The 25,584-nt window shown below is 43.8% G+C and overlaps 1 protein-coding gene across 4 annotated transcripts in view; it reads left to right on the top strand.

Annotated features, from left to right (window-relative positions):
• Nucleotides 1-25,584, top strand: part of APP (amyloid beta precursor protein) — a 484,182-nt gene that overhangs the window by 302,130 nt on the left and 156,468 nt on the right. For 2 of the 4 annotated variants that reach the window (XM_086934028.1, XM_086934029.1), the window contains exon 7: nt 4,299-4,466. The exons of the other annotated variants lie outside the window; for them this stretch is intronic. In XM_086934028.1, coding sequence (XP_086790154.1) covers nt 4,299-4,466 — 168 coding nt within the window. The remainder of the gene's footprint in view (nt 1-4,298; nt 4,467-25,584) is intronic. 4 annotated transcript variants of the gene reach the window in all.

Below are 25,584 nucleotides of genomic sequence, written 5' to 3' on the forward strand. Positions count from 1 at the left end.
ATATCTCTGCCATGGTGAAACACCAACAACCTGTTGCAGGGATGGCCTTTTCTAGACCCAGTTCCACATGAGACTATCAAAACGGTTGCCTCGGTCACAGGATGGGGAGCGCGTCTCCAAGATCACACAATCCAGGGCTTGTGGACACCCAAGCACCAGGGCCTCCACATCAATCACCTGTAATTGCTGGCTTTTCAGGGAGCATTCCTTCCACTCACTAGCAACAATGCCCTTCTAGTCCCCAAGGTCACCACAGCCGCATTTTATGTACAGAAGCAAGTGAGCACACACACTCGCCCACTGTCTGTGTAGCCCAGAACATCTAGAAGTGGGCAATACATCACAAGGTGCAGTTGGTCATACAATACTTTCCTGGTGTAGGCAAGGACTTTGGATACCTGTTCAGCAGGACGTATTCACAAGTCCATGAGTGAGAACTCCACTCCCACACCCTACTCATGTATTTCTGGTGGTGGGGGTTTCCTCTCATAGACATGTTTGCCATTGCCGAAAGTGCAAAATTCCTAGATTTCGGCCCCAGGTTACCACATCGGCATTGCACTATGGATGAACAGGTCAGGGATATTTGCCTACACTTTTCTGCCTCTCCTGCTTTTACAATTTGTAGTTCACAAGATGAGGCAGATATATCTTACCCTCATTCTTGTAGCCCCAACCAGAGCGCACCAGCCTTGGTACTCCACTCTGTTGGAACTCTTCCTAGTTCCTCACAAAAAGCTCCTCCACAGTCCGGTTTTTCTAACGTAAAATCATAGTACTATGTGACACCCCAATCCTAAGCAGCTCATTCTTGTGATATGGCTCCTGAGGTCTTAGAGTTTGGTTATCTTAATATATCACAGGAACATATATGTCCATTCTTCTTTAAGAACGTAGAACTACTACCGGGTCCTGCTCTGCCTCAAAATTGAAGTGCTTTGTGCACTGTTGTCCATCAAAACATATGAATCCTCGAACACCGTTGGTACAAGAGTGTCAATTGCCGCCTTCACCTTAAGCGGTCAGGCCTTGCCTACACCACCATTCAGTTGCATTTGGCTGCTATGGCTTATTACCTGCAGAATAGGCAGCACACTTCGCTATTTAGATTATCAGTTATTAAAGCCTTCATGGAAGGCCTTAAGCGAGTTATCCTGCCTCAGACGCCCCCTGTTCCAGTGTGGAATCTGAACATATTGCTAAATAGGCTCATGGACCCTCATTTTGAGTACCTTTACTCTTGCCCGCCTGAGTTTTTTTCATGAATGGTGGCCTTCCTTGTTGCAATCACTTCCCTCAGGTGAGTCCGTGAGATACTCGCTTTCATCTTAGAGGAACTTTACACCAAGTTGATCCAGACAGGGTGGTCCTTATAACAAACCCCAAATTTCAATCTAGGTGGTTTCCAATTTTCATCTCAATCAAATAATTGAGCTGCCAGTTTTCTTTCCACATACAAAGTCTATAGCAGAATGGACCTTACACACCTGAATGTCAAAAGAGCTTTAATGTATTATGTGGGTAGAACAAACCCTTTTCACAAAACACAACTCTGTGTCCTACTCCAAACCACATAAAGGCTGTGCCATTTCCAAAGCAGGTATTACTTTTTGAGTTGTCAAGTGTATCCATACTTGCTATGCTAAAGCTAAAGGATACCTATCTGTCCCTCCCAGGCGCCATTCCACACACAGAAAGGGGCTTCTATGGCTTTTTTAGGGAACAGACAACGATCTGACATCGGTAAAGGAGCTACTTGGTCCACTCTTCACACTATAACTAAACATTACTGTGTGGATGTCCTGGCTAGGCTACAAGTGAGTTGGTCAAGCTCTTACATACACTTGTTCATTCTTCTGCAACGTCCTCAGGCTGTGCCACCGCTTGGTCAGGACTGCTTTACAGTCTTTCCTCAGCATGTGTATCTACAACTACACAAGCCTTGAACGAAAAATGTTACTTACCCTGTAAATGTCTGTTAGTGACATGTAGCACTGTAGATTCACATGCAGCCCCCTCCTCCCTGGCTACCTGGTGATAGTTGCAGATACTCTCATCCTCATTTCCTTTCTTTGCCTATACATCTATTCTGTATCTCTATGCTCCATCTACATCTTCACCCTTGAGGCAGGGAAAACCATCTGACTATGGAGCCGATGCCCATGTGTATTGCAAATGAAAGGTGGAGTCACTGCACCTTTCGTTTCTCAAAAAGACTAATTCGAACAAAAACAAGTGGCACATGTCCAAACCCAACTCTAGATGGCAGTAGTATGCACAGCATGTGAATCTACAGTAACTACCTGCCATGAACAGGTGCTTGCAGGGTAGTTAAGATGTATTTTCAAATCATACATGATCACATGTGTTAACCCCTTCTGTGCGGCGCTGATTACCCCCGGTGCTGAGCTCTAATAGAAACGGGCGTGGTCATGACGGAACGGTTCCGTCATAAGCACAGCTCGACCGATGCTCATGACAAAACCGTTCCGTCAGGAAGGGGTTAAAGGTGTGTCATGGGTACATAGATTCTCACTATGAGTGATTTATCTAAACTCCACTAAAAAAGAAGCCTCATATTCTATAGATTGTCCCTCTTGAGATGGATAATTGTATTAGGTTAGCAACTCATATGCTGCGTCTTAAATATCTACAAGGAGATTTATGCGTCATAGAGGCAGTCCAGCTGAAAAGATTGCACCTGGAGTTTCTCTCTATGTAAAGATTAACTGAAGTTTACAATTGGTTGATTTGCCTTTTTTAAATTTTTATTCTAAACTGAATTTAAAGCATTAAACCGGATCTCATGTCGACCTTCAATGTAATAGGCCAATAATAAATTAACAAAATATAAAGAATCCTTTGGGCTTGCTGTGTTTGATGCTGATCTCCACAAAAAACACGATTTGTCTTTACAAATATGTAGTACAAAAGCCAAGATTGTTCCACAACAGAAATGCAAGTCTTGATGTTTTATACCAACGGACAATATCTAAATGTGAGCCAAGTCTAATTATGCAAAGCTTCCTATTAATGTTGATTCATTTTAGTTCTGGCTGTACACTGACCGGTAATAGCCTGTTATTTCATGCCCCATGGCATAGCTTTATTTCAGATGTTTTGTGTGCCAAATCTATTACCCCCTTAAACTTTGTTGAGAGAAAAGACATCCTTCCATTTTCCATTTAACACTGGTGGGGAAATCTGCAACTAGATCTCACTGCTGAAAATTTCCTAATGTAAAATAAGTGCAAATTTACATGTATGTTCCACACAGATGGAGTTTTCTTTTCCTTGTTTTAGTATGAAACATACCTGTAGGTTGCAAAGCTGCAGTTTTTGCAGATAGATTTCTTGACGTGACAGTCCCCTGCTGACAGCAACTCACTTGTAGCACATATGTGTCTTTGTTGGTATGACTCAAAAAGTAAATCTTGATGCCGCAAAGCATTCGAACACCCAGCTCCTTGGGAATTCTTGGATGTTGTTGCATGGAAACATTAAGTAATTGATCCTTTTATTTCCGGACGCCTCATATCTAGCACTTGTTTTTCCAGAACTGCCTTGATTTTTTTGAGACGCAAGGGTGTGACCTGTCCAAATCCATTCAGAAGAGGGTATATCAGAATTGGCCTACCGTGCAATATTAAACGCATGCCTGTAGATATTGAAATTTTTGGGGGAGTGGAGGCATCAGTGAGGTTTTATATGATTTGCTCATAATCAACAAATACTGTAGCCTATACTAATAAACAATATTTATTTTGCTGTTTGGAACATTTTCAGTTCAATAATTGTTTAATCTAGCTAACGGTGCATCTTTTAATTTACCATTTGTGCTGTAATGATTGAACATTTTTTATCTTTATATTTTCAGTCATTTGTTTGATCATTCTAACTGCCTTCACATTCTTATTGTATTGCAAAAACCTTCACCAGTAGTGCTTGATAAATGTTTCTTGATAAATTTTTTAACTGTAGAACATTGAAAGTGTTTGTATGTCTTTGTCCATTAATGGATGGCCTTAACTGCAAGGCAAATGATTGATCTGACACAAATCACGACAAATGAAATTGTTGAACAGTTGCATATAACTGAGGTTACCTATTTCAAGGTGGTCAGAAAATTGCTTCTGAAACATCAGAAATTTCAATGATCCTTTGTGTGGTTGTGCAGAGAGCCCTGTGCTGGACTCTTAAATCGATGCCGCTCTAAAAAACTAGGATTGTAAATAAAAAGCAAGACTATGCTACTATCTCCTTACTAAATATAGTTCCTCCACATCTCTTACGACTAGAGGTGTGTTCTGAACAAGCTGAGACTGGTCCCTGCCGGGCAATGATCTCCCGCTGGTACTTTGACGTCACCGAAGGAAAATGTGCACAGTTCTTTTACGGCGGCTGTGGCGGCAACCGAAACAACTTTGACTCTGAGGACTACTGCATGGCAGTCTGTAGCAGTGTCAGTAAGTGGACTCTTACGTGTGTGGCAGACCACTTCTCCTGCCACTAACTATCCTGTTGATAACCCATTTTCGATTCTTGGCAGTGGGCCTTTACTAACACTAACCAAACTTCGATTTGCTCTCTTGACTTAATTTTCCTTTGTTCGCTAAAATGGCTGCCTCCTTAGATCAAGCATGTTAGTAGCTTGCACCTTCAATCTTTCCTAAAAACTCGGGTCAGTGGTAGTTTCTCTAATAACATCATACAACACAAATCTGTTTACTTATCTATTTAATGTTTTTCTGAGTCTCTATTTTGCTTTATTGCTATGTTGATATACCTTTGTTTGCTGGCACATGTAGAATGTAATTGCAAAAAAATGCCCAGAAAGTGTTTTTTGATTATTAGAATAACACATCAATGAATCTGTGAGCGAACTATGCTACATGAGCTCCAACTGGTTGTAGGTTTTTGGTCTAGGATTTCCATTTTTTTTTCTTTGAAGGATCCTAATGGGAGCATTAAAAAGAAACCTGTGCACCTTTACTCATCCCGAAAGAGTGCGTTGTTGACCTTAATATAAATTTTGTCCAAGGCTTGAGGATGGCTGTTGTATTTATGCATGTATTATACCACATGGCATTGACTTCTATCATGTATAAAAGGATACACTGTTGACGTTTGTCAATTACGTTTTGTCTGTGTTTTTCATATAATGATTTTCTATAAGGATTCTGGTATCCATGTTGCTGGTATGTGGTACTCACTAGTGGTAGGCTGGCTGTCGATTAGAAATTCTGACAACAGCCAGCTTGCGACCGCAGAGGTGTATTCTGTTTTCATAGATGGGCTGTTTTTGTTGACACAGCTTTCATTTCTGTCTTGCTCATTGCAAGGGACGAATAATAGGACCTGAAATGGCTATTGTCCCAGATGCAGCTTTTTGAAGCTTGAGTGGCAGGTTTAAAGACTGAGTACCAAGGTCACAATGACGCTGTATGGTCCTTCAAATAAATGTCTGACAACGATGGCCGGTCCCTCTCACTGCGTGTGTTCCCAGTTTTTCTATATTTTATAGAACGTAAAGGGACCTTAGCCATCATCCTTCTTTTCTCCCCCGTGCTCCTTTTTAATTAATTCTCTTAATTTTTGATAATGTAGTTTCCAAACACAAGAGACCAACACCGTATAGAGCATTATAACCACATACAATGATAAGTCAAAGATGGACTCATTGTTTTATGTTTCTAGCAAAATTACACCAATATATTAAAATAAGTTGAGGGGGACCAAAGATTTTAAATTTTAATGTTTAAGGCTGAAAAAGATGTCATGTGGCTGTTAAGTCCGGGAAGATACGCTGCCATTTTAACATGCACACGTTTCCTTAGTTGCCTGCTCATTGACACAATGACTTTTGACACGTGTGTGTGTGTGTGACAGTGCAGGATTTGTTTCCCTGAAGCTACATTACTTACAAATTCCACTTCGTAAGAACACTATCACAAAGCCTTGAACATCTTGTACAAGGTCTGAACATACATTGTGCAAATGCGGTTGTTATTCATTCATGAGGCAGCGCAGCTATCAATAGAACATAAACAATGGTGGCCTGACTAAGGTCTCGACACTGGAGCAAGGATATTTTTTGTTATAAATAAACAAGCAATTCCAGGTTGGGGCAGAGGAGTACTTGCTGTCATTGCGAGGTCAATTCACGCTGAAACCTCAGCCCAGCTGCTTGCTTGTTGATCCCTTTTCGAAGACCAAAACGGGGACCTACATACTTTCCCTTCAGGTAATGGGGGTTTGATCATCTAATAGGGGATTAATGGCAGAGCACCTGCACACACCCTAGACATCTAGGTTAGGGAACTTATGGTAGGAGTACCCTATATACTGTTTTTTTAATGTTTGCATTGTTTTAGCAGGAAGGTGGAACTATTTATTTTGGTCACTGTCCCTATACTGCTATTTAGTTTTATCTGCTTTTTTCTATTGATCATTGCAGCACATATATTCTATACAGAAATAATGATGGTTCAATAAATATTGAGAACGCCTCTATGTGTTTTCCTTGTATATTTCTCCGAGAGTGACCACAATTGACTGAGTGAAAGGGTTCTATATCTGTTACCACAATTCCTGGGGGGGATCAGGGTTGTCCAGTTCTGTTGACCAAACCATTTGCTACCAATCCAGGTTTAGTGGTGGCACGGTGAGCTAGCTATTCTATATACCAACATTTACTGAGTGGGTGCTCGGAATCAGACTGGCTACATCCCAAAGTTGAAAGTGGAAACTACACAGAAAAGCATGTAGAAAAAGTAATCAAGCCAAAAAACCCAAGGAAAAAGCTACATTGTTGTTTTTGTATTTACAAATTGTATGTTATTGATGTTTTAAATGCTTATATGCATCTTTTAGAAATAAGATTCTTATCAAAAAAATGAAGAAAATATTTAAATAAACCACAATACTATTTTGAATATAATTATTGGGTCTTGTTCTATCAATTTGTTTCTATATGTCACATGTATTAGCTAATTAGCTTTTTTCCTTGGGTTTTTTGGCTTAATTACTAAGCGCACTACCGATTGTTCTTCCAAAATATTGTCTTTTCTATTCCCTACCGGTAGTGCATGCATTAGCAGTAGGGGTGCCCCTTCTTTCTGAACTATGTAGAAAAAGTAAAGCACATTTAAAAAAAAGAAGTTTTCAGATGACCAGGCCCTTGCTGTGGTTTCAGGCTGACTGCGATGGAGTGGAGGACGTATTAATGAAGTGGGACATCCCGCTGAAAGATTTTACCTTTGGACTTAGCCTCTCGCTGCAGGGAAGGTTACTTCTAGCCATTCCTGCAGCCCCTCACTCCTAAGGGCAGGATTCTGGCACCAGATCTCTCTCCAACCTTCATGTCTCTGCAAAGTTTAGTCCTGTGAACTCAGCTGGGCCTCCCCCAGCTCGGCCCTGAGAAAGCCTTCCAAGACCAGTTCTTTGGCTCAGACCAACCCCGCAGCGACTCAACCCTCGCTGTCGAGCTGACCTGCACTGTTGAGTTTCTCAGTCTCTGCACCTAGCAGACCATTGACACTAAAACAAAAGACTGTTTCAGATAACTTTGAAGTCCACGTCTAAGCCTTACCCCAACACAATGGTACTTCATAAGCTACAGGAACAACCATCCTTCATAAAGTACAGGAACAGCTCAATTCAAGGCAAAAACAACTCATCATACACCTTCATGCAGCCTGCTTCCTTGCCTGCCCTTTGCCTCTTCTGCTCTGCCATCCAAAAGACAACTATAATTTCAGGAAGCCTTAGACACTCCAGTTTATGCGAAATCACGCACAAAGTCAGATAAGCCACCAGACCCTTACCTCTCACCGCCATCACCACCACCTATCCCCCCAGAGGATACATTCAATATCCTTCTACAGCATATGTACTCAAAGTTCTGCCCCAGGACCTTTTCATGCGCCCCCCCAGGCCTTTTCATGCGGCCCCATGGTCAACCGGAACACTGGACTCCTGTTTACTCGGCTCAGCACTAACAATAAAACAATGTTAAATAGACGGACAAGAATTTATTTCAAGGTTTATTGGTGTTAAAGAAAGGATGTAACTAGGATGTCCTGTGCTTAACTTTACAAACATCTGGATTTTTAAATTACACCTTGCAGCAAAAGTGTAAAATTATGACCTTCTCAGCAAAATTGAAAAAGTCAATTTAAATGACATGCAGAACCTTTTCAACTTAGTACAAATAATTTATATCGGTGCATTGAGAATTATTATTTTAAAGTGATAGTTTTCAATCATGAATTTAGAAGCATTACTTCTTCCACCCTGACAATAATGTCAATAGTGAACTAAAGAGGCAAGTCAGTTCTTATGTGCACTCTTTGGGTGAGCGGAGTTCCTATTATACATGAACAACATTATAGTTTATTAAATGAAACACAAGAGCAGGTTTTGCACAGTGCTTACCCTGAAAACATTGAATATTGCTATCCTTTATATGTGATAGTGAAGAAAAAGGAGGGAACGTGAACCTAAACAATTGCCTAGGATCACACAATTTGGAAAAGTGGGGGAGCCAGGATTAACTCTCGGTTTTCTGGTTTCTCATTGTTCAATTCAGCCACTAGATGTATATGCTTCGCCTACACCTACCTTACCGCCAATCTCCAAAATCCCCTCGCCTGACCGCCATCCCGCTGGCATCAATGCTGCCTTCGGGCACATCACAAATCAAACTTTTTGGCCCTTGAGAAAATGTTTGTGAGTACCCATGCCTTACAGGATGATGACCCATGGGACTTGTATGACATACAACCACCAGGGGGTACAGAACCTGATCTTTACCCTGCCTGCCCCTCCCCTCCCCTCCTGATAACTACATCATATCAAGAACTCATTGGAAGAGAAGGACGCTGCTCCAGAACCCGTGAAGGCTGCGTGGTGAATTAGTATATTGAAATATGAAATACATTTGAGTGGTGGACATGTTAGTCTGTTATTTGGATTGAAAAGGATAGGGAAGCGATTTCAAATTAATTTTGTTCGTTTTTTTAGCTCATAGCAGTAGGAGTAGGCTTGGAATAAGTAAAAGGGAGGGAGATGAATAAAAGGGAGGTGTAGGGGAAGAGTCAGAGGGAGGGTTTAGTCTTGTTTTGGGTGGATTGGAATAGTAAAAAGAGGTATGAGATGATGCACGAAGGGATGAAGTAAGGAAGAGTCTCAAAAGGGTTATTTTGGGGATCGTAATAGTGGTATGGGGTTTGGGATGAAAGAGAGTGGAGGTAATGGATATGTTGATAGAGGTATAGGGTGAGAAATAGGCTAGTGCATTGGAAATTGTAGAAAGAGGTTTGAGATTACATTGGAAATAGTAGAAAGAAGTTTGAGCTGTGTCAGAGAGCTGAGCTAGATGATGTACTCTGTCACCCATCTTTCCACTCTTTCATTTATTTACCCATCCTCTGACCCATTCCTGCATTCACCACCTGACATCACAGCAAAGAATACTCACAAAAACTCAACAACATATTAAATATAAATTAATAGGCTGCAAGCGGACAAAAGAAAACATGCTGCTTTCTAAATACAGTTCACTAAATGTAGGAGAGTAGGGTCTGCTTCCTATGGTTACCCCCACTTTTTGCTGTGTTTCACTGCTTTTTCGACTTTAGTATGGCTGTGGCCCTGCTAATCAGGCCCACAGCCAATTGTACTCTCTCTAAATTGATACCATGTACTTTAGGTACATACCAGATTGGTTACTGGGTCACCCTTGTGAGCCCCTGTACATGGTACCCAGGGCATAGGTGCACCCTAGGCCTACCAGGGGCTGCAGCATGTATTGTGCCACCCCTGATTAGCCTTCCCAACTGACACCACAGGTCTGTACTTACAGCCTGGGTAAGGTGGTGTAATCACCCCTTACTTAGATATGGTAAATCTATATCTACCTTCTATATAGACACATAGTAACCTATAAGTCACTCTTATGGCAGGCCTTGACAATCCTGGAGGCAGAGTGCTTGGTTTTGTGTGAGAGGGTGCCCTAGCATGAGCTAAGCCCCTCTGCAGCTTTCGGAACCATCTCCTTATAGCTGTTCTACGATATAGCCATACCATATACTCTTAAGTGCATTATAATCCTCGTGGTTAATGCTAACTTTGGTTTGGCTTTATCAAAACATGTTGTGTAAGGTGTCAAACACTTTGGAATACTACCCCCTACCCCATCCCCTCCTAACCCCCCCCCCCCCCGGCCAGTTCTGGCTGCAGGGGTAGCATTCCACCCTTCTAGAGGGAGAAGACATGTAGTTACTGTTAAACTCTGTTAAAGTTAAACAGAGCCCCAGCATCAGAAACTGGATGCTGCTGCCACAGATACGAGTCTGCCCTCCTGCTGCTGGACGAAACTCCGGCAGGGGAGGCCTGGACAATAGGTTTCCTGTCCAGGGAGGTGCTAGCACCTCCCCAAACAGGCTTTAGTGTATTGGGGCAGAGAGGGTTGCATTTGGTGCATGCTTTTCAGACACTGCCTGGGGAACACACGGTGCTCCATGCATTTCCCAATTCAAACCGGTTGCTGGGACACTCAGCCTCAGCTCTGGCACGAAACTGGACGAAGGGGTGTAACCACCCCCTCCCCAGGTCCACCCATAGGAGGGACCTTAGAGTTAGTCCAAACCCTAAACTTACTAGAAGTATAGAACCCCAGTCCCTTGGACTTTAGATTACCCTGGATGGAACTCTGCAACATATATCTTGGACCTTTGACATTCCATATCGACTGGAAGACGGAAGAAATTTCCCTTATGGCCAAGGAGTGACCACCCTGTTCAAACAGACACCAACTGCATCTTTGCCGGTCTGCATTTTCAAGGCTCCCGCCGGATCCTGAAGAATCTGCGACACAGGACACAGCCTTCCAGACATCACTGACGCTGACCTGCGCTCCCAGCAAAGTTAAGACCTGTAGAGGACACGTGAGACGTGGGACCGGAACTCCTGGACATCCTGCATTTTGCAACCTGCACCTACTTCCCGAGGTATCCCGAAGTTGTGCATTGGGGTGCTTGAAGCCCCAGCCCCGAGCACCTTGTGCACCGAAGCTCAGAGGCCCACACTCCACGAGTGTCCGGTGGGCCGCTTTGTGCATTTCAGCTCGACGCGTCTTCTCTGTTCCTAGTCTGTTGGCTAGTGAGCCCCCACGAAGACCAATCTTCACTTTCTTCAGCTTTCCTGATTGCTCCAGGCTTGCTCCAACTCCTCTCAAAAGGGGGAGTTCCTCAGACCTTGCTGGTCTGCACCGAAGCCCATCTCGAAATCCTGCGTGGATTGCGTTTGCCAAGGCTTTTTGGGTCTAATCCGGATACCGACACCGCAGTCAACTAGATCCTTCGTGGGACAGCTCGAATCCGGCTCCTGGCCGTCGTCGACGCCTCCTGGTCCTCGTGGCTGAAGAGACCAGCTTCACCTTCTCAGCTGAAATCACCCGACATCAGCTGGCATCTTCCTATCGCCATCCTGGTCACTGGCTAGTGACCCAGACTCTGTCTCCTCTACTTTCAGGTTCTTCACATCTCCGATCCACCCTTGGATCCGCCCAAACACTTTTCCTCTGGTCGCCTGCAGCACTTCTTCGCAGCTCTCTATTGGAATAAACGACGAAACCCGACACCAAAAGACACCTATGCACCCGGCTTGCATGGGTGAGGTAACACGAGTACTCCAGTGCTCCCATGGGTCTTGACTCTCGAAGTGTCCTAGTCTAAAAGGGTTCCATCGTAGTTCACCCAGAAGTGCCCTTAAATTGTAATTTTGTAACTTGCTTGTTCTCCATAGAAAGTCAAAGGTAACCCCCTTCTGTGTTTAGACACTGCACGCGTCTACTGTGGGCCTCCTACATCCTAACCTTTGGTGGTTCAAGGCAGCCCGAGTGATTTCATAGGCCCTAGGCCTGCTTTCGAACTCTCACGTGGTTCTTATACCACTATTTTAGTATAAGGTATGTGAGGCCCCTAGGGCATAACGTATACTGAGCAACTTAGCGTATTCTAATTAAGTTCCTTGTATTGTACTTTTACCTCTGACCTCATAAAGAGTGCAGAGGGGTTGTGTTTAGAATAAATACATATATATTTGATATATACCTTGTGTGGTGTGCTTTCATTTGATCATTAAAGAGATTATAATTGGTAAAACAACTTGCTTAACTCGTCTCCAAGTCTTAGCCTGAAGGCTGCTCTCCACAGCTACCACTAGGATAGCTTTCTATAAGGTTGACTTTACAACCTAACATCAATAGGGGTCGTTTGGACTAGTGCAAGGTGCCCACTAGAATAGTGGACATCATATACCATGCCAACTTCTCACACTGAAGTATTAAAGTAATGGATGGAATGGTTGAAATAATCTATCACTGGTAATTAAGAATAATGTTCTCTTCTAAGAGGGTCTAGCAAAGAGTCTCTCAGAACAAACCTGTTATATCTGTGGTTTGTCGCATGGAGTAACAACACCAAAACACATGGTCACTATGGTAATGTGTGAGATTCCACGTGCAATTTTTCAATCTGTAGGCTTTAATATAGTGCAGTAACAATATAAACTTTAATGCCTATTGACTGGAACATAATGCTTTTCACAGTAAATAAGCCAGGCCTAGTGCCTTTATCACAGCATTTCATAATAAGCCGAACAGGCCTTAGCCATGATAATTGGTTTGAAACCATAAGCAACTCAGTCCTAATGTATTGAATATAAGCTGTGCCAAAAGCCAAAAACTGCAATACAAGTAGTCTTTTCAGTGGAAGCACATACAAATTCTGTCCAATCATATCTTGTATAGACCTGGGCGTGAAATTCAGCTACTCTCACAGTTTGCGGAGATTTTCCCGCTCTCCAACGTTAAGTTGGCGAGCAAGGAAAATCTTACTCCAGACCACCTCCTAGGCTGTTGTGGATGGCTGCTACTGCTCGCGTTGGGAAATCTTCTGTTTGTGTTGCGGAAGCTGCTGCTCAAGTAGAACATCTACATGAGTGGCATAAAGAAGTAGCACCCTCTTGCGCTGCGCGTAGTGCCATTTGCGCTGATTTTCCAGCACGGGACAAACACCCGGCGCTAAAAATCAGCATGAACTCCACGACCTAATGCACTCCGCCACCTGCGGAACTCCACGCCATGGAATTTTTTGTTCACATTGCGGAGTTCCACATAGCAGAACTCTCCAACATCCGCCTAGGCCTAATCTTGTAGTCCGCGTAACCAACATGCGGATGGAGCCTTATTCCGTTTCTCAGCAATACTTTGAAAGCTCTTTTTTGGTCATTATTTGAGGTCAGGCGCTAGCTTAGCTGCACTGTCAAAATCCATGTAGATAAATGTAGCCATGGACACTCCATACTACTCTCAAACAAAAAACTATACTCTGAAGTCTAAATTTAATAATGGTAGAAGTGGATGCTGGGACTAAAGTACATTCCTCATAGCTGCCCGCCTTCCATCTGGAATCCTATCGGAGAAAAACAAACATTGAAAATTATCAAGGTATTGAAGACATTTAATCACCCTTAATATGCGTTTCTAACAGTTTCTATATGGACTCGTGATAAAATCCCAGGAATACTTCAGGAAATCGGTCAGTCATATATTTTCTGAAGTACTCCACTGTAATAAGTATGCATGGAGATTTTCCAGCAGGTGGGAATCAGCATTTGAAGACGATGACGAAACTTGCATCAACACCCTGACATTTCTTCACTTCACTGGAAAAATAGTTTTGTCCTTTGAGAAACTCCTTCTGTTACATCCTCAATAATATTGGGGGTGTTCCCTACCTTTTAGGTGGGATAACTCTTTATGCATTTCCAGGGTAATAAACTACATTAGCATGTTTGGGAAATTCCTCAATCGCAGGAACTCATACATTTTCATATACTGCTGCAGTGTCCCACTCGAAAACTTGTTCATTTTAAAATCCAAATCTGTAGTGGCAGATTTGTCAGTGTACCGTATAAGCATGAAATTGCACCACTTTCGGTCTGTTTGTGGATTTTGGGGAACAAGTAGCCAAAATACTTACCTTCATGCAGTTGCTATTTTCCAGGTGAGGTTGATAACTAATTCTGTTGAGTATAGTTCATTTAACTTAAGCATCCTGTTGCACTACTTCATTGTCACTGCTTTAGTGATTGGCCTCTTTCCCATGAAGCCAGTTTAGATGCAGCTGAGCATTTTGCTTTGCTTAAGTGGTAACCCTCTTCTTTTTAGGTCTCACGCTCTGTTTTGAGTCATGTGGGTAGCTTACAGTGGGCTAAGAGTCCTCCAGTTGGTTACAATTCATAAGCTTCATTAGTCTCTCCTTCATCCTCTTGTGTTAGTCCCTCTCCAGGAGTATGGACTCATTACTTTGTTCTTCCACCGCTCACTGTTGAGGTGCTGATTTTCTTTTTAACCCCTTCCATGCTCATGACTGAATGGCTCCGGCATGAGCACAAGTTCAAGTGTTCTCATGACGGAACCATTCCGTCATGAGCACATGCTCAGAGATTCCCTCTGCTGCAGACAGCAGAGGGATTTCCCTTTTTATTGTCTTGGGAGGTGGGGAAGAGCTTCCCCAACCTCCCCAGGCCTATTATTGAATTTCGTTGCAATGACTATCTCGCACGATCGTCATTGCAACGAAAATAAAACTGAAACTTAGTTTCAATTTCTCAGTTTTGGTGGTTGTGGGGCTATCTCAGCCCCGAGCACCGAAACAGATGGGAGAGGTATCGTTGGAAAGGGTATCACTCCAGGAGGGCGATCCTCAAGCAGGGATCCACCCACTAGCCCAGTGAGGGGGGAGCGGGGGGCAGAGAGCACACTGGAAAACAGGGATTTTTTTTATTTTATTGATGGTGTGGGGGCGGCCCAAAAAGGGCATGGCAATGCCCATATCCAACCTCAGAGAAATGTCAGCCTGCGGCCGTAGCCCACAATCTGCCCCCTGGGGGCAGAAAGCCCACTAGAAACCAGGGATTTTCAGGTCTCGCGCCTAGCGGTTCAGTGCTTTTGACATCTGCACTCGCACACACTCGTGCATGTGCTTTTTCTTTTGCCCCCGCTATTGGCCTATGCATGCGTCTTTTTAACAAAGACATCACACAATTGGCCAAAGGCGGGCACATTTCTCCGCCCATGGCCTATTGGTGGCGGTTACCCGCAAGGCCACCATGTGATTTCCATTATCGTGCCCAGACACGGGCTCGATAATTGAAACCACATGGCTCGCTGTGCCACTCGTTGGACTATGGAGCAGCGTGTACAACTCCTAGTCTTACCGAAGACCGGAAAAACATCTTCTGCAAGGTATCATTGCTGCAGTGTCTGAGGTGAGCTAATGGTGTTTTCTTGGTCTCTGTGTTATATCTGCTTTCAGAAGAACCACGCACCAAAGTTTAAAGCTGTTTCAATATTTAGCAAGATGATGGTAGAACTAGGTTGAGGTACTTATCTGAACAAAACCTACTCATTACACAACGCATTTAAATGAGTCATTGTGTCTGGAAAGTGTGTTTACGGTGTGTTGAGTACTTGGCTCTTGCCTAATTTACGCTGATGTGGAACTGGTGCATGCACGCGCAGGTGCGCACCTGCTCGTAGCATGAGGGGCTACAGAGTGGAGCGCGCGCCGCTCAGATCTGCATGGCCCGGTCTTGTCTTGCCCTCTCACAGCCTTAAATGATTGCAACTGAACAGTACCCATCCCTGTAATTTGCATGGCTGCAAAGCTCCGGCAACAAGCGCTATAGAAGTTGTTTCTAGTTTTAAGCCATTGCATGAGTTGCTTTTATTCTAAGAATATACGAAAGTCAGGCCGCGAACAAACAGATTTGATACCTGCAGCTTTATTGCAACACAGAAGCATTTTCATTTGTTTTATTTTTCACAGAACTGTTTTTGTGCAATTGAACATTTTTGTCTCCCTGGATTTTCAGCTTGCTTGAGTAGGGGACTTTTCCTATGTTGTGCAAAGTAGAAAACGTACCCGAATTATTCAAGAATGATAATATGTTTAGAAAAGAGGATGCAAGAAGTCACAATGTTACCAACCCCTGGCGCGGACTGTTTGCTGCCCACTCTGAGCAGTGATGTGCTGCTGAAGCCCCAGTCTGTGCTCCTCCTCCCTCCATAGCACCACGGAGCAGCACTTAACGGTTGTAAAGGAACAGAACAGCAGCAGGATTAATAAAAGCCTTTTAATCTGAAACCATCGACTGAAAGTTTAGGGCGTGCCCATTGGCTGTGCGTGGACATCTGTGCTTGTGTTCTGCTGAAGCTGTGTACATGGACTTTGCTTAGCTCCTCGATAATTCACACAGATGGTTGTGGTTTGTCTCGACCAGTATTGGGGCCGCTTTTGAACGTACAACCCTGGATTGTCTTGTGTTGTCTTTGTTGATGTGCATTTATTTGAATGACAAATTGAGTCATATTTGCTACTAAATACTGAACTTCGCTTTCCCTGCCAATGCAGAAGTGTTTATAGTTGAGTGTACTTACAGAACTGATTTTCTGAGGAATTTTGGCTTATATTTTGGACTAATTGACCAGTTCACAGTAACTAGAAGCATTATTGTGATTGAGAACATATTAATTTTAGTGTTCAACATATATATAGAAAATACTAGTTTCTGTGTCGCTCCATTTTTAACATGAGAATCAAGGAACTAGAAGCCTATGTAACTTTTGCCAAGGATCACAGGGTTGGTGAAGTGACAAGTCTCGATATAGCCTGGGCATCTTAATTCCAACGTCTGCACCTTCGCTAATAAACCTCGTATTGCCTGAAATATTGCTAATGTCATTGGCAGGCAATGTAGAAACAGGATATGATGCACAATACAATAATGATTTGGTTTGCCCTGTTTTAGCTTGTTTGTGATCATTGTAGAGTTATTGCATTTGTGTAAAGATTTGCTGTTGTGGGTGTGGGTTGGTCATAGCTTCAGTATTGTGATCTAACCTTAGTGGCATCTTTATCTGTGGTTGTGCACGTTCTGTACGAGAAAGGAAGGTCAGTTTCATGCAAGCACTGACTGCGTGTAAAGGGGATTGTGACTTGCAAGTGTTCTCAATATCTGTGTACATTGAGCTCTTATACATATGTGAACTCATCCACAGATAGAGCAAAGTTGCAACTTCAGTAAATATCTATGGAAACATTTCAACTTCTTGGAGCAGGGCCACTACGAGGTAGGGCCGTCGGAGAACTTTTGGGACGATCATCAACCGATATTTCTTGATAATTGGTTGTTTTGTGGTTTATTAAATAGTGCGCTCCCTCATAAGCTTTTTCCCCATGCACCACAAAAGCCACTGACAGGACTGTCTTAAAGACAATGCCTTTCATTAAAATTTTTAAAACGAAAACAGAAATAAAAAGCATTGTCATTTGCAAGGTCAATAGCTCAAACTTGCGTAAATGCGAGATCTATTGCATTGCAAATGTTTTTTTTTTTAATTGATGTTGGGGTGGGGGCTACTCACACCGGGAATGAAAAGGCCCCCACCCCCAGTTAAATTACAGGCTTCCTGCCCCAAAGCCCACTAAAAATCGGGGATTTTTTTGATGTTGGGGTGCGGGCTGCCCAAAAAGGGCATGGCAATGCCCTCACCCATCCAGAGAAATGTCAGTCTTTCTGCACCCCAGGGGCAGATCGGGGCAGTTGCCCCCATTCTGCCCCCTCCCCCCCAGGGGAGGCAGAAAGTGCACTAGAAACCAGGGATTCAAATTTTTTTTATTGATGTTGGGTTGGGGTCTGCCCAAAAAGGGCATGACAATGACCCAACCCCCAGTGAAATTCCAGTCTTTCTGCCCCCCCCCCCTCTCCAGGGCCAGATGGGGGCAGTAGGCCATTAGAAAAGAGGGATTTTTTTTTATGTAGGGGTGGGGGCTGCCCAACGGATCGGATCGGTGGAGAAGTGTGGCTCAGGGGTTAGAGGCGGCAGACCCGGAAGCTGAGATTGGCCCTGGACCTGGGTTCAATTCCCAGCCTCGGCGGGTATTGGGCTCAAAAAATTCCACGGACTCGATAATTCTCGCTCCGGTGCCTTCTCAACTCACAGGTTCACACTCTGCGACTCTGGGCAATAGCTTGCTTAATCTCCACAACGGCCCCTCGCGGCGGGATGCCTGGCTTTCACCTTGTGGATACCCTGCCGGGGTTATCTCACAGGGGAATACCAGGACGGGTTCCCTAAGCAAGCGCCGGGAAACCCTTTGTGGGTAGCTGTGCGCTATATAAGCTCAAATACATTTACATTTACATCGGGGCAGTTGCCACTGATCTGATCCCGGGTGGGGCAGAAAGCCCACTAGGCGTCAGAGATTACGCAGGCTTTTTTTATGCGAACGGGAGGTGGCTGCCCAGAATGAGCATAGCAATGCCCCCACCTTCCATAAAAATAGGCACAGTCTTTCTATGAGGTACCATTTTTATCGGGAGACCTAGGGGAACGCTGGGTGGTAGGACATTTGTGGATCCACGTAGATTACGGAACATTCCCACACAGAAATTTGAGAAAGTGATTTTTCATCAAAATTTGAGGTTTGCAAGGGATTCTGGGTAACAGAACCTGGTGAGAGCCAAACAAGCCACCACATCTTTGATTTCCCTGGGTGTCTAGTTTAAAAAAATGTATAGATTTGCTAGGTTTTCCTAGGTGCCGGCACAGCTAGGGTTCAAAATATACAGCTAGGCATTTTGCAAAAAAAGGGTCCGTTTTCACTGTGAAAATGTAGTGTGTTCACATTGCGAATTGGGCCATTTCCTGTCGCGGACACTAGGCCTACCCACACAAGTGAGGTACCATTTTTCTCCGTAGACTTTGGGGAACGCGGGGTGGGTGGAATTTTGAGGATCCATGCAGATTCCCGAACGTTCCACCACAAATGCGAGGAAAATGTGGGATTGCTTTTACAAATGTATTTTTATTTTATTTATTTTACTGGCTTGTATAGCGCTGGTATCGACTCCCATGGGAGCATCTCCGCGCTTTTGACATCTGCCACAGTGCAATCGGGAGAACGTAAGCTGTCTAAGAGCTGAAAAGGAAGGTCTTTAACATCTTCCTGAAAGGAAGGTATTCTGTGCAAAGCCTTAAGGAATTAGGAAGGCTGTTCCAAAGAGACGGTCCAGCTATTGAGAGAGCTTTACTGCCCTGTCTTGCCTTCCTCGCCCTAGGCACTACTAAAAGGCCTTGTTCGCTCGAGCGAAGAGGGCGGACGGGCTGATAGGGGACAAATTTGGTGGCCAGGTATGTCGGACCCCTACCATTGAGACTCTTGTGTATGGTACAGCATACCTTGAATTTAGCCCTCTGTCTGATGGGTAGCCAATGAAGCTTTTCCAGTAGGGGCTTAGAAGGGGAGCGAGGGGGTGCATTTAGGACTAGCCGGGCAGCCGTATTCTGGACTACCTGCAGTCTTGCCATGACTCCCTCATTGGCAGCTAGCAACAGGCCGTTACAATAGTCCAGGCGACTTATGACTAGTGCCTGTACCAATGTTCTTCTGCTGGCATCTGGCAGGAGGGGGAAGATTTTGCGTAGCATACCAATTATGTGGAGGCAGGATCCCACCACCTGGTTGGCGTGTTGCTTGAGGGAAAGTTCCTGGTCCAGCCGGACCCCCAGATTTTTTACAGATGGTTTCGGTTCTGGTACTGGGCCAAGATCTTGGGGCCACCAGTCCGGAGTCCAGAGTTGTCTTACCCCCCCAAACAACATGACTTCCGTCTTTCCAACATTGCATTGTAAAAAGTTGGAAGACATCCAGTGTGCTACCGCTTTCATTCCCAAGGAGAAGGAGTTCCTGACTTCAGGTGTTAAGGTTTTAAAGGGAAAGAGGAGTTGAGTATCATCAGCATAGGATATAGGAACAAATCCATATGCTCTCAAGATGTTAGCCAGGGGTGCCACATAAATGTTGAAAAGAGTTGGGCTCAAGCATGAGCCCTGTGGCACCCCCTTAGTGATCTCAACTTCCTCTGACCGAAAGTTGCCCATGATTACCTGTTGGGTCCGATTGGTTAGGAAACTCCTTACCCATTCGAGGGCTTCATCTTTTAGGCCGATGTTTTCCAGCCTGGTCATGAGAATGGGGTGAGATACGGTGTCAAACGCCGCAGACAGATCTAGTAGCACCAGGATGACGGAGAACCCCCCATCCTGGTACATATGCAAATCGTCTGCGACTGACATTAAAGCGGTCTCTGTACTGTGTTTGGGCCTGAAGCCCGACTGTGATGGATCCAGTACTCCTGCAGACTCAATGTATCTCGACAGATGTTTATTCACATGTTTTTCTGTGATTTTGCCCAAGAAGGGGAGTAAGGATATTGGTCTGAGATTGTTAAGCTCACTCCAGGAAATGGTGGTTTTTTTCCTGAGAGGTTTAACCAATGCCTTTTTCCATCCAAGTGGGACCTGCCCCGTACTAAGTGAGCGATTTATTAATCTCTGGATGGTAGGTCCTAGGGCTTTAATTAGAGTGGGCATAATACGTGCTGGGATGATGTCTGTGGGGGAGCCGCTCTTTATCTGGGACGTAAGCGCCAGTACTTCCTCAATCTGGATAGGGGGGAATACAGAGAGGGAGTTCTCAGAAGGGAGAGGGCTAGCAGGGTTTATTATGAGGTTATTTGTGGTACTGTATATTAAGTTGGAAAGTAGAATTTTATCATAAATGGCATCGATTTTGTTTGTAAAGAAATGAGAAATATTATCGCATAGTTGTTGCGATGCCACTTCCGGACTTTCACAAGCTGTAGGTTTAGTGAAAGTCAGTAAAATCTGATACAGAGTCTTAGAGTTATTGCCGGCCGCCAAAAGCTGTGAGGCTATATGGCTCTTCCGTGCTGATCGGATTTCTTTGTGGTAGGCTTTCAAAGACTCTTTGTAGATATGTTTGTCGCTGTCTAGGCGGGAGACCCTCCATTTCTTTTCTAACTTCCGTGTGGCTTGTTTGGATAGTCTCAGGCTTTCCGAGAACCATATCTCCTGTTTAGGAGTGGGTTTAGGTTTAAAAGTTCTCAGAGGGATGGTCTTATCAATTGTATGTGACAGCATTTCTTCATATTCTTGTAAGGCTTTATCTATGTTGTCATTTCCACTCATTGTGGGCTTCCCAAATGCTATACAGAAGTTTTCCTGAGTTAATCTGTGCCAGGGTCTTCTTTTACAGGGTAAGGTCTGATGTTTTTGGGTGTGAGGGGTGGGGAAGGGGGTGGAGAATTCCAGAACGTAGTGATCTGTCCAGTCTACTTGGTACGGGAGGGAACATTCAATAGATAAAGAGTTAGTAAAAATTAGGTCCAACGTGTGTCCCGCCGTGTGGGTGGGCCCTTTGTTGATCTGTTTTAAACCTAGTGAGCTTAGATCACTAATAAATAGTATAGGTTTGCAAGGGATTCTGGGTAATAGAACCTGGTGAGAACCAGTCATGTTACCCCATCCTTGATTCCCCTGTGTGTCTAGTTTTTTAAAATGTATAGGTTTGCTAGGTTTCCCTTGGTGCTGGCAGAGCTAGGGTTCAAAATCTACAGCTAGGCACTTTGCAAAGAATCAGTTTTCACTGTAAAAATAAAGTGTCCACATTACGTTTTGAACCGTTTCTTGTTGCGGGCACTAGGACTACCCACACAAGTGAGGTCCCGTTTTTATTGGGAGACTTAGGTTAACACAGAATTGTAGAGCAACTGTTATTACCTATTGACTTTCGATGCATCTCTGCATTCAAAATGAAAGACAATGTGTTAAAAATACGTCATTTTGTAAAATGACCTATAATTCTCATGCTAGTTTGGGTGCTAACAATTTTGGAAATGTGCAAATATCTACTGTTTCTAAACTCTATATTTTGTTCCAATTTCAGAAATACATTGGTGTCTTTCATACCGATTTTTCCATGTATATATTTTCCCAAATTAGTTGCTATATACCCTGTACATAAAAAAAAAAAAAACATTGCAAGATGCTGCTCAGTTATTGGCTGTGTGTTCGTCAGGTTCTTGGTGAACCTACAAGTCCTATATATCCTCACAGCCAGAAAGGTCCAGCTGATATAACGGTATATTGCTGTCATAACTAGAAGAAATTACAGGTGAAAATGTTGGCACATATGCCTGTTTTTTCAAATAATTTTCACTTTTCCTATCTTCAACTTTTGGTTTCTATAAAAAAAACCTTGAAGGATCTACACAAAAGACCCCTTGCTGAATTCAGAATTGTCTACTTTTCTAAATCGTATTGCTTTCCAGGATCCATTGTTTCAGAACCATTTCTACCATTAATTGGAAGAAGGTTGAAAGCACTAAAAATAGCAAAAATGGGTTATATCCCAGTAAAATGCCAAAACTGTGTAAAAATCTTTGGTTTTCTGACATGTCTGTCAGTCCCTAAAGCTGGAAAAATTGTACATTTCAGCCCCACTAATCCTTTGTTGATAACATTGGCAGGGAAAAAACAGACTCTTTCATTTGCAGCACTTTTTCCCCATTTTTCCCCCAATAACCAAAATGTAGCTGTATTTTGGCTCATTTCTGGGTCTCCACCAGGGGAATCCACAAACCCTGGGTACCTTTAGAATCCCCATGATGTTGGAAGAAAAGAATGCACATTTGGCGTGGATACCTTAAGGGTTCAAAAGGTTACAGTGGCCTAAGCGCAAACTACCCCAAATAGCCAATAAAAGGCTTAGCACAGGGGGGGGGGGGGGATGGAGGCCTAGCAGCGAAGGGGTTAAGTGCTCCACAAGTGTTTATTTTCCAGCTGTCTGACTTGTGTTCTTCTTGCTCCTCCATGTTCCTCTTTCCCTCAGTTGCCTTTCTTGCTTCCTTGCCTCCCACTTTCCCCTACTGTTCATCCTTTCCACCTTCCCTTACACTTCATGCTTCCTCACGATCCCCTTGTCTATTTGCTTCCCAGCCCACCTTCCGTTATCTGTTGGCTCCCCTTATAAACATGACATTTCGCCAATATGGGGTTGTTGATTTCACATTGGTAAAATACTGTTTTTGCGTGGTTCCCAAAGGATGGTGGGTAGCCCACCCCTCTCTCTGTTGTCCATGTGTTTCTCCATCCTCGGTCATTCACCCTCTGTTGTCCCTATCCTGCCCCAGCACTATCTACCCTGCATTATTGCTTGCAGCCTCAGCAATGCCTCGCTGTTTTTTGTAGTCCACTTGCGATCCCAACCCTCCCATCGTCCTTCGGGTGTCCGCTTTCTGCCTCACCCTCCATTGTCAGCTTGCTGCCCAGCTCTTCTCTCCCTCAATTGTCTGCTTGCCCATCTCACCTGGCCTTTGTTGTCAGCATGATTAACCCTACTCCTCCCACCAGCTATCCATTGTCCGCTTGCTTTCCCATCCCCTCTCCCCATTGTGAGCTTGCTTGCCCATCCCCTCCTGTTCCAACCTCCATTGTCGGAGTGCTCCACGATCTCCCTCCCTCCATTGTCAGTGCGCTTCCCCATTCCTTCCCTCGACCACCCTCCATTGTCGTCTTGCTGGACCAATATCAACCATCCCTCCCCAGCCCATCCCACCCAATCTGTATTGTCTATGTGCATTCTCCTTTGTCAATCATGTCCTATTCCCCCACCAATGTCCTACTGCTCACCTTCCCATATTGTTGCCTTCTCCCCAACCCACTCCCCAGTTTTTTTATTTTATTAATTAATGGCATTGACTGCGTCACAGCGCCTTTTTATTTAGAGCCATGACTTATTGGCTTTGCCACTGCTTGTTTAAGTCTTGAGTTAGCCAAGAATTTTTATTTTATTTTAATAAAACTATTGGTGTGACATACTTGGTCTATTATTGTCATTTACATTTTCTCCCACCCACAGCATACAATATAGGGAAGTGGTTTAGCATATTTCTGCCTTTGGCTAACTTTACTCTGAGTGATCTCGTTCTGTCCTTCCACAAGCAACATACTCGCACGCAAAATAGTTCCCCAAAAATAAAGTTGTGCAAAATCAATAGAAAAAGACAAAAACAACAAAAATGTCCAAATGGCTGTCGTTCAGGCCAGACTGATTGGGTTTGCCAGTACTGTGCTACCTTGCAGTCTTCATGTTTTAGTTCAGTAAGTGTCTGTCCTCGTGATTCAAAAGAACAGGTTAACAGGCTGAACCAAAAAATGTGAGGTTCATGGTAAATATGACACCACAATATTATTTTCAAACCAAAGATTAGGCAAAGGGAAAAAATCCCGACCTGAGATACAACATCTGAAAATTCATTTGAGTAAGGCCTTGGCTGAAAAGAGCGTTTGTCTACTTTACACAATTCTCATAATCCAAGTGCATACCACTGTCACCGTACGTAGTAATTTTATGAGGATTTCAATATAACATTTTGGGCAGTGGATATGTTAATTTAATTATAGAAAGCAATCTACCTACAGAACAGCTGATGATGCAGCCCTCAGTCTCTTCTTAGGTTTTGCCTGAGAGAGTGCACGAGTCGTCACTTGCAAGATCTTTTGTTACTTAAAAAAATGACTTGGATCTCATCCATTGCCTAACATCTGGCTTCATAGTTACTCGAATGTTCTTGCTTCTGAAAGGGTCGCGCCAGTGCGTTCTAGATCTGTTCTAGAATCGCAAGTCGATGTCTCAGCATAAAAGCGTGGAGGGGAGAGAAATCATTAGCAATGGCAATCAATTTAAATGCAGTTTCTCTAGACACGTAGTAACCACACACCACTAATTAAGGTTAGTTAATTTATTACAAAGCCAAAAATTATTGGACATAAAGGCCCCTCAAGACAAGAGTGGAGGAATACATAGGAATCAACATAAAGCTAAAGCTGCAGACAAAGTTGAGTCAGTGCAACATGCCTAAGACAATTAACTCAAGAAATAGGATATAGAAGATTGAAATGCATGAGTCCAAATTTCCCTTGAAAATAAAGCATTAAATTATCCCTACACTGACGCTTTCGTGACATCCCTATTTAAGCATGGTTCGAGGCAGATTAGAGAAAAGGTGTCCGCATGTTGGGTATTCATTAGAAATCTCTCCACATCAGTTGTTAGGCAGCATGGGGTCCCTGGTGTGGCGACCCAGCTCGTTCTGAGATGCTTTCTCTCCAAAGGCAGAGAAGTGAGGCGCTTCCCCTACTTGCAAAGTTCCAATAGTACAGGTATCTTCCCAGGATTCCTTTCGGACCATGCCAACCAATCTCATAAGTAGTTTGCCACAGAACGGCGATGTTCCCGAACAGCAACAAGATGACCTTGATTCCCAGGCCTTCTCTGGTGTGAAAATACAACAGTTCTCCTTATCGGCATTAACTTGGGAAGAGGAGTTGGCCTAACGGCTAGGGTGGCGACCTCGAATCTAGGGAACTGGGTTTGAGTCTTGGCAATGACGCTGAACATCCTGCGTTTCTGGGCAAATCACTTAATCTCCCCGTGCCTAACAAAATGAATGTGTGTACTCATGTAACGTAACTGGTGCTATGTAAAGCGCTCCGATACCTGATTCGGGTCAAGTTCGCTCTATATAAAACTCTGCAAAAAAAAAAACCCTCCAAATGCATCCTCTTCTCTCCGTGCCTAACTC

The sequence above is a fragment of the Lissotriton vulgaris genome, chromosome 8, assembly GCF_964263255.1.
Source record: "Lissotriton vulgaris chromosome 8, aLisVul1.2, whole genome shotgun sequence".
NCBI classification, from domain to species: Eukaryota; Metazoa; Chordata; class Amphibia; order Caudata; family Salamandridae; genus Lissotriton; species Lissotriton vulgaris.